General features: G+C 49.6%; 1 protein-coding gene across 1 annotated transcript in view; it reads right to left on the bottom strand.

The window, feature by feature from the left end:
- LOC126985267 (uncharacterized) overlaps positions 1–10000 on the bottom strand; it is a 37428-nt gene that overhangs the window by 1027 nt on the left and 26401 nt on the right. The window contains exons 2-5 of the mRNA XM_050839900.1: positions 8584–9470; positions 2292–2377; positions 775–899; positions 1–113 (exon numbers count right to left, since the gene is read on the bottom strand). The exon at positions 1–113 is cut by the window's left edge and continues 1027 nt beyond it. Coding sequence (XP_050695857.1) covers positions 1–113; positions 775–899; positions 2292–2377; positions 8584–9344 — 1085 coding nt within the window. The 5' untranslated portion in view covers positions 9345–9470. The remainder of the gene's footprint in view (positions 114–774; positions 900–2291; positions 2378–8583; positions 9471–10000) is intronic.

Below are 10000 nucleotides of genomic sequence, written 5' to 3'. Positions count from 1 at the left end.
CCGGAGAGGTCCAGTGTGGCGTTGGGGAGAGGCGAGGAGTTGATGTCCCGCAGCCTCCCGTCCTGACACACCGCCTGCTGGATGTTCTGCTGCGCTACCCCCTTTGTCTTCTCCTGCCGAGGGGGAAGAAGGGTTAGCAAGGCGATGGTGGTGGTTAGGAAGAGTGTGTGTGTGTGTGTGAGTCAGTGAGTGTGTGTGTGTGTGTGTGTGTGTGTGTGTGTGAGCAGTGAGTGTGTGTGTGTGTGTGTGTGTGTGTGAGCAGTGAGTGTGTGTGTGTGTGTGTGTGTGTGTGTGTGTGTGTGTGTGTGTGTGTGTGTGTGTGTGTTGGGGTGAGATCGAACGGGAAAAACAGTGATACCAAAACAAAAAGATATGCATGATTTATCTAGTTGTGTTTTTCTGAATTATATATAACATTTTTTTTTTTTTAAGAGCAGAGGAGTCAGTTCAAGGGCATAATAAAAAGGAAACATGTATGAAAAAAAAGCCCGCTGCTCAGTGCTCCTAAGCTCTACAGTAAGTTAAAACAATGAATAATGGATAGGTTCATGTATACAAAACTGACCCCTCTCTCTCTCTCTCTCTCTCTCTCTCTCTCTCTCTCTGTCTTATCACGTGTATCCGGAACGCTCGGGGCTTCGGTGAGTTCGAATCATACAAATCTTCGAACTTTTGAGGCTTCACTGACGCACGGATTCACATTTGTAGAAACGTGACATTGCAAAAGCCACGTGACATATTCTCTCTCTCTCTCTCTCTCTCTCTCTCTCTCACCTTTTGCCATATAAAGACATTGTGGATCATGGCACACCCGCAGAAGATGATGCCCACGCCGATGAAGACCGAGGTGAGGATGGCGGGCGTGGACTGGAAGTGGATGAAGGTGTACAGGATCACGCCTGGGGGGGGGGGGAGGGAGAGAACGGGAAATAAGTTGCCATTGGGGTCTTGCCTGCGCCGCGACAGACTGGGGCCGACCACCTAACCTAACCTAACCTAACCTAACCTAACCTAACCTAACCTAACCTAACCTAACCTAGCCTAACCTAACCTAACCTAACCTAGCCTAACCTAACCTAACCTAACCTAACCTAACCTAACCTACCTGAGCCATAGGGGATAAGCCTTGGAGGAGGAGGAGGAGGAGGAGGCGTAAAAAATAAGTAAATAAATAAATAAATCAAAAATAAAAAGCCACATACACACAGACTAACATAAAAGGAGTAAAAAGGTTGAGGAAATAAATCTTCCCTCGTTGTAATACTTCCTCCCTGACCTTCCACCTGACTCATTCACTTATAGCGTCTTCCATTTAGCGTAACCTGTTTTTGGGTCGTGATCTGTAGAGTCCCTTATAGAGTCCCGACTACCTAAGATTTGGACGCCATTATTGGGCCTGTTTTCGCCGTGCTTTTCAAACGCTAGCACACGCTCTCGTGGTGAAAACAGGACCAATAATGGCGTCCAAATCTTAGGTTGTCGGGACTCTATCTATTAAGGGACTCTACAGATCACGACCCAGAAACAGGTTACGCTAAATGGAAGAGGATATAATTCAACGCGTCGTCGCCAGGTATCCCTCGCACCTGTCCACCTGGTCGTCGCATTGTCCGAGGTGATGAGCAATATCACGATGAGACGGATAAAGAGCAAGGGATGTCGTGTGGTCGTTCTCAGCCACAACACGTAACTTGAGTCGTGGTAGTGGTGGTGGTGGTGATGGTTGTGGTGGTAATCTCAAACCTGTTCTTGTAGTGTCTGTTTGTCGTTGTGTTCGTGTTCTTTTGCGCTCTTATTTACTTTATTTTTCCTTTCTTTATTATTATTATTATTATTATTATTATTATTATTATTATTATTATTATTATTATTATTATCTTATTTAACTTCTTTTTCTTATCTTTATCTATTTTTTCCATCATCATCTCGTTCTTAATTACGTTCTTCTTTTTATCACTATTATTATTATTATTATTATTATCATCATCATCATTATAGTATTACCTGTCATTAATATAGTAGTAGTAGTAGTAGTAGTAGTCGTAATAGTAGTAGTTAGTAGTAGTAGTAGTCGTAATAGTAGTAGTAGTAGTAGTAGTAGTAGTAGTAGTAGTAGTAGTAGTAGTAGTAGTAGTCGTAATAGTAGTAGTAGTAGTAGTAGTAGTAATAGTAGTAGTAGTAATAGTAGTAGTAGTGGTAGCAACATAACACCCATTACCACCACCAACAACAACCACCACCACCACCACCACCACCATCACCACACCTACAATTAACCTTCCCAAACTTACCTGTGAGGAAGATGGGGACGGAGACGAAGAACCCCCCCACGGCACACACGCGGGACACCGAGGACTGCCTGAGGTACTTGCTCATGCTGGAAGAGAACACGAACATATGAGAACCAGGAGAACTGTCACCCTCGAAGCCGGTAAGGTCCACGCGGCGCCTCTAAACACAACGTAACCTTATTTCTATGGCAAAGGAGGAAGGTCAGGGGCGCTAAACTCAGACAGAACAAAGAAACAAGCATAGAAAGTCCCCTAATCGTTGCGAGAGAACACAGAACATGAACACTAGAAGAACAGTCACCCTGGAAACCTCTGAACAAAACGTAACCTTATTTCTATGGCAAAGGAGGAAGGTCAGGGGTGCTAAACTCAGACAGAACAAAGAAACAAGCATAGAAAGTCCCCTAATCGTTGCTAGAACACTAATCATGAACACTAGAAGAACAGTCATCCTTGAAGCCTCTGAACAAAACGTAACTTTATTTCTATGGCAAAGGAGGAAGGTCAGGGGTGCTAAACTCAGACAGAACAAAGAAACAAGCATAGAAAGCCCCCTAATCGTTGCGAGAGAACACAGAACATGAGAACCAGAAGAACAGTCACCCTGGAAGCCGCTGAACACAACGTAACCTTATTTCTATGGCAAAGGAGGAAGGTCAGGGGTGCTAAACTCAGACAGAACAAAGAAACAAGCATAGAAAGTCCCCTAATCGTTGCGAGAGAACACAGAACATGAACACCAGAAGAACAGTCATCCTTGAACCCTCTGAACACAACGTAACCTTATTTCTATGGCAAAGGAGGAAGGTCAGGGGTGCTAAACTCAGACAGAACAAAGAAACAAGCATAGAAAGTCCCCTAATCGTTGCGAGAGAACACAGAACATGAAAACCAGAAGAACAGTCACCCTGGAAGCCGCTGAACACAACGTAACCTTATTTCTATGGCAAAGGAGGAAGGTCAAGGGTGCTAAACTCAGACAGAACAAAGAAACAAGCATAGAAAGTCCCCTAATCGTTGCTAGAACACTACTCATGAACACCAGAAGAACAGTCATCCTTGAACCCTCTGAACAAAACGTAACCTTATTTCTATGGCAAAGGAGGAAGGTCAGGGGTGCTAAACTCAGACAGAACAAAGAAACAAGCATAGAAAGTCCCCTAATCGTTGCGAGAGAACACAGAACATGAACACTAGAAGAACAGTCACCCTGGAAGCCTCTGAACACAACGTAACCTTATTTCTATGGCGAAGGAGGAAGGTCAGGGGTGCTAAACTCAGACAGAACAAAGAAACAAGCATAGAAAGTCCCCTAATCGTTGCGAGAGAACACAGAACATGAACACCAGAAGAACAGTCACCCTGGAAGCCGCTGAACACAACGTAACCTTATTTCTATGGCAAAGGAGGAAGGTCAGGGGTGCTAAACTCAGACAGAACAAAGAAACAAGCATAGAAAGTCCCCTAATCGTTGCGAGAGAACACAGAACATGAACACCAGAAGAACAGTCACCCTGGAAGCCGCTGAACACAACGTAACCTTATTTCTACGGCAAAGGAGGAAGGTCAGGGGTGCTAAACTCAGACAGAACAAAGAAACAAGCATAGAAAGTCCCCTAATCGTTGCTAGAACACTACTCATGAACACCAGAAGAACAGTCACCCTTGAAGCCTCTGAACACAACGTAACCTTATTTCTATGGCAAAGGAGGAAGGTCAGGGGTGCTAAACTCAGACAGAATAAAGAAACAAGCATAGAAAGTCCCCTAATCGTTGCGAGAGATCACAGAACATGAACACCAGAAGAACAGTCACCCTCGATGCCGGCTGGTCCACGCGAAGACTCCGAAACCCACAACTCTTTCTCTCTTTTTTACGGCACAGAAAACAGCTCAAAGGCAACACACACAGACAGAACAGACAGACAAACACAAACTAAGCCTGATACTCCCTTTCCCCGCTCAAGCATACAGGAGTGGCCAGACGAGAGGATATCACTGGACTTATAAAACTACCCTTGGAAATCCCACTCTCAAACCCGCCATGCATGAGAGAGAACACGAGGAGGAGGAGGAGGAGGAGGAAAGAAGATACGGAGAGGAGGAAGAGGAGGAGGAGGAGGAGGAGGAAGACTTGGGCACCTGTCTGTCATGTGAGGTGACTGTGAGTACTACCCTCCTCCTTCTCCTCCTCCTCTTCCCATTCAGCTCATCTTCCTCTTCCTCCTCCTCCTCCTCCTCCCATTCAGCTCATCTTCATAGTTTGGTGGTCAGGAGCCTTTCCCTAAGCTACATCTCTCTCTCTCTCTCTCTCTCTCTCTCTCTCTCTCTCTCTCTCTCTCTCGCTCTCTCTCTCTCTCTCGCTGCTCTCCTCTCTTGCTACCTAACTTCCCCTCCCTCCTACCTCCCTTCCTCCTCCTCCTCCTCCTCCTCCTCCTCCTCCTCCTGGTAGGCACCCTGGAGGCTACTTCCTGGTATCTGGCCACGCGCAGGTCAGCCAGTCAGCCTCTCAACCAACCAGTCAGCCAGTCTTTCAATCCCTCGGTCAGTCAGTCAACCAGTCAGCCAGTTAGCCAGACAGCATTTCCATTCCTCGGTCAGTCAGTTAGTCAGCGAGTTAGTCAGACAGCATTTCCATTCCTCGGTCAGTCAATCAACCAGTCAGTCAGTCAGTCAGTTAGTTAGTTTTTCAATCCCTCGGTCAGTCAGTCAACCAGTCATCCACTCAGTCAGTCAACCAACCAGTCACTTTATCAGTCAGTCAGTCAGTCAGTCAAATACCAAAATACCTAACCCGCCAGTCATCCAGTCAGTCAAATACCAAAATACCTAACCCGCCAGTCATCCAGTCAGTCAAATACCAAAATACCTAACCCGCCAGTCATCCAGTCAGTCAGTCAGTCAAATACCAAAATACCTAACCCGCCAGTCATCCAGTCAGTCAAATACCAAAATACCTAACCCGCCAGTCATCCAGTCAGTCAAATACCAAAATACCTAACCCGCCAGTCATCCAGTCAGTCAGTCAGTCAATTACCCAAATAGCGACACCGCCAGTCATACAGTGAGTCAGTCAGTCAAATACCAAAATACCTAACCCGCCAGTCATCCAGTCAGTCAAATACCAAAATACCTAACCCGCCAGTCATCCAGTCAGTCAAATACCAAAATACCTAACCCGCCAGTCATCCAGTCAGTCAGTCAGTCAAATACCAAAATACCTAACCCGCCAGTCATCCAGTCAGTCAGTCAGTCAAATACCAAAATACCTAACCCGCCAGTCATCCAGTCAGTCAAATACCAAAATACCTAACCCGCCAGTCATCCAGTCAGTCAAATACCAAAATACCTAACCCGCCAGTCATCCAGTCAGTCAGTCACAAAAATACCAAAATACCTAACCCGCCAGTCATCCAGTCATCCAGTCAGTCAAATACCAAAATACCTAACCCGCCAGTCATCCAGTCAGTCAAATACCAAAATACCTAACCCGCCAGTCATCCAGTCAGTCAGTCAGTCAAATACCAAAATACCTAACCCGCCAGTCATCCAGTCAGTCAGTCAGTCAAATACCAAAATACCTAACCCGCCAGTCATCCAGTCAGTCAGTCAGTCAAATACCAAAATACCTAACCCGCCAGTCATCCAGTCATCCAGTCAGTCAAATACCAAAATACCTAACCCGCCAGTCATCCAGTCAGTCAAATACCAAAATACCTAACCCGCCAGTCATCCAGTCAGTCAGTCAAATACCAAAATACCTAACCCGCCAGTCATCCAGTCAGTCAGTCAGTCAAATACCAAAATACCTAACCCGCCAGTCATCCAGTCAGTCAGTCAGTCAAATACCAAAATACCTAACCCGCCAGTCATCCAGTCATCCAGTCAGTCAAATACCAAAATACCTAACCCGCCAGTCATCCAGTCAGTCAGTCAGTCAAATACCAAAATACCTAACCCGCCAGTCATCCAGTCATCCAGTCAGTCAACACCAAAATACCTAACAAGCCAGTCATCCAGTCAGTCAGTCAGTCAAATACCAAAATTCCTAACCCGCCAGTCATCCAGTCATCCAGTCAGTCAAATACCAAATACCTAACCCGCCAGTCATCCAGTCAGTCAGTCAGTCAAATACCAAAATACCTAACCCGCCAGTCATCCAGTCATCCAGTCAGTCAAATACCAAAATACCTAACCCGCCAGTCATCCAGTCAGTCAGTCAGTCAAATACCAAAATACCTAACCCGCCAGTCATCCAGTCAGTCAAATACCAAAATACCTAACCCGCCAGTCATCCAGTCAGTCAAATACCAAAATACCTAACCCGCCAGTCATCCAGTCAGTCAAATACCAAAATACCTAACCCGCCAGTCATCCAGTCAGTCAGTCAGTCAAATACCAAAATACCTAACCCGCCAGTCATCCAGTCAGTCAGTCAGTCAAATACCAAAATACCTAACCCGCCAGTCAGTCAGTCAGTCAAATACCAAAATACCTAACCCGCCAGTCATCCAGTCAGTCAGTCAGTCAAATACCAAAATACCTAACCCGCCAGTCATCCAGTCAGTCAGTCAGTCAAATACCAAAATACCTAACCCGCCAGTCATCCAGTCAGTCAAATACCAAAATACCTAACCCGCCAGTCATCCAGTCAGTCAAATACCAAAATACCTAACCCGCCAGTCATCCAGTCAGTCAGTCAGTCAAATACCAAAATACCTAACCCGCCAGTCATCCAGTCATCCAGTCAGTCAAATACCAAAATACCTAACCCGCCAGTCATCCAGTCAGTCAGTAAAATAACAAAATACCTAAACCGCCATTCATCCAGTCATCCAGTCAAATACCAAAATACCTAACCCGCCAGTCATCCAGTCAGTCAAATACCAAAATACCTAACCCGCCAGTCATCCAGTCAGTCAGTCAGTCAAATACCAAAATACCTAACCCGCCAGTCATCCAGTCAGTCAGTCAGTCAAATACCAAAATACCTAACCCGCCAGTCATCCAGTCAGTCAGTCAGTCAAATACCAAAATACCTAACCCGCCAGTCATCCAGTCATCCAGTCAGTCAAATACCAAAATACCTAACCCGCCAGTCATCCAGTCAGTCAAATACCAAAATACCTAACCCGCCAGTCATCCAGTCAGTCAGTCAGTCAAATACCAAAATACCTAACCCGCCAGTCATCCAGTCATCCAGTCAGTCAAATACCAAAATACCTAACCCGCCAGTCATCCAGTCAGTCAGTCAGTCAAATACCAAAATACCTAACCCGCCAGTCATCCAGTCAGTCAAATACCAAAATACCTAACCCGCCAGTCATCCAGTCAGTCAAATACCAAAATACCTAACCCGCCAGTCATCCAGTCAGTCAGTCAGTCAAATACCAAAATACCTAACCCGCCAGTCAGTCAGTCAGCCAGTCAGACAGAGAGAGAGAAAAAAAAATCACTTAAAATGCTATGCCGACTAACAGAAGAGGAGGAGGAGGAGGAGGAATGTATGAAGGACTAACGGAGGACAATCATAAGAAGAAGAAACAAACAAACAAACAAACAAACAAACAAAATAAAGATAGAAAATGGGACATGAAAAAATAAGAAATTAAAGAAAATGAAAAAAAAAGAAAGAAAAAAAATTAAGAAAATGACGATGGAATGTGAGCTAGATGAGAGAGAGAGAGAGAGAGAGAGAGCACCCCCCCAACAGCCTTCTCGCTTTCCTTTTTAACACTAAAGAGCTTGTCGTTTAGGAGCAAAGGAGTGGACTTTATGAGCCACCTCTCTCTCTCTCTCTCGCTCTCTCTCTCTCTCTCTCTCTCTCTCTCTCTCTCATACCCGTACCCTGCCCATGGACTCTTTCTCCCCTTCCTCCTCCTCCTCCTCCTACTACTACTACTACTACAACGTCTGCAGAGCTCAACCAACCATGTCAAAGCCTTTACCACAACTCCCACGGCTACTGCTTCCCCTACGCCCCCCCTCACCTCTGCCCCTCCCCCCACCCCTCCTGCCACCCCCGCTGTGAAGTGAGGCAAGTAACTCGACTCTTCAGAATACTCTATAAGGCTCATCCGGTATTGGGTTCAGGGAAGGGGAGAAGGGAAGGGAAGGGAGGAAAGGAGGGAAGGGAAGGAGCGGGGTTGTCGCGGGGTCACAGGGCCACGGGGGTGTCAAGGGCCACAAGACACACATTCCCAAGGGTCACACCACTCATTCCGCGGCCACAGTACTCCCCCCGCGGCGCCGCGCACACACACACACACACACACACACACGCACGTACTCACCGCTCCTCGCCGTTGGGGGACTTGGCCAGCTTGATGGCGAAGATGAATTGCGCGGCGCAGATGAGGAGGCAGCTGAGGTCCAGGGACAGAGTGAGGGCGGCCAGGGCCAGCGTCACCTCCTGCACGCTGTCGGCGTCCGCGGCGAGCGGCGTGAGCTCCACCAGGAAGGTGAGCGCCAGCAGCGCCAGCAGCAGCGAGGTGAGGCACAGCAGCCCCAGCGAGGTGAGGGCGCCGCGCGAGGCCGAGGCGCGGGTGAGGGTGATGAAGCGCGGCAGCAGCCCCGCGGCGCGCTGCTTGCTGGCCAGCGTGGCCTTGGACACGTCCGCGGGGGGGATGGGCGACAGGTGGGAGATGTGCGACAGGTCCGTCAGGTGGGAGTGGTCGCGGGAGTGGTCGAGGCCCGTGGTGCGGGTGACCGTGGTGGTGCCGGGGCTGCCCGACCCCGAGTTGCCGCCCACCGAGTGCTTGGACGAGGACAGGGAGCTCATGTTGAGGGCCGGGTGGTGGCGCCCGCCCGCCGCGCCGTTCACCTTGACACTGAGCACCTGCTGCGGCGGCGGCGAGGCCAGGTGCTGCTGCTGCTGCTGCTGGAGGTGGAGGTGGTGGTGGTGCAGGCCCGGCAGCGTGGCCCCGCTCGGCCCTTGACTGGCCCCGCCGCCCAGGGAGCCGCCCTCCAGAGCTGCTGCCGCCCCCGCCGCCTGTCGCCCCGCCACGGTCAGCATGTGTTTGAGCATAGCAGCGGCGCGGGGGCCGGGTGGCATCAGGGCCGCGGGCCGCAGCACCACCCCACCATGCCCGGGGCGCCGCCCCCGCCGGGGAGGCAGCGTGGCGGGCGGCGTCACGGGCGGCGGGGGCGGGGCATCTCCCGGGGCCGCCGCCGCGCACACCTGTGGGGGAGAAGCCGATGAGTGATGGGGCAGGTGTGTGTGTGTGTGTGTGTGTGTGTGTGTGTGTGTGTGTGTCAGGGCAGCACTTGTGGGGCCTCATCGGCCCGCCAAGGCTTCCCTTCCGCCACGATTAAGTGCTGAGCCTTATTCTGCCTTAACCCTCAACCCCTGCCCTGCCCTGCCTGCCGTGCCGCGCCCTGCCTGGCACTGTGCACCCAGGGTCGGGGCGGGGCGTCACCCGGGACCAACGGGCCGTCAGCCTGACTCTCGGCAAACAGTGCCACGGTTTCCCGGCAGCCCCGACCCGCCCGGAGGGAAAGCTGCCTCTGCCTCCCGCCCTACACCCCTTCCTTTCTCCCCACGCCCCTTCCTTGCCCAACCTCCCTACACCCCTTCCTTACCTTCCCTCCCTACGCCCCTTCCTTGCCCAACCTCCCTACGCCCCTTCCTTACCTTACTTCCCTACACCCCTTCCTTACCTTCCCTCCCTACACCCCTTCCTTCCCTCCTCGCCCTCCTTTCTGACATTC

This window comes from Eriocheir sinensis, chromosome 59, assembly GCF_024679095.1.
Source record: "Eriocheir sinensis breed Jianghai 21 chromosome 59, ASM2467909v1, whole genome shotgun sequence".
In the NCBI taxonomy this organism is placed as follows: Eukaryota; Metazoa; Arthropoda; class Malacostraca; order Decapoda; family Varunidae; genus Eriocheir; species Eriocheir sinensis.
This window is presented reverse-complemented; position numbering and strand designations above follow the sequence as displayed.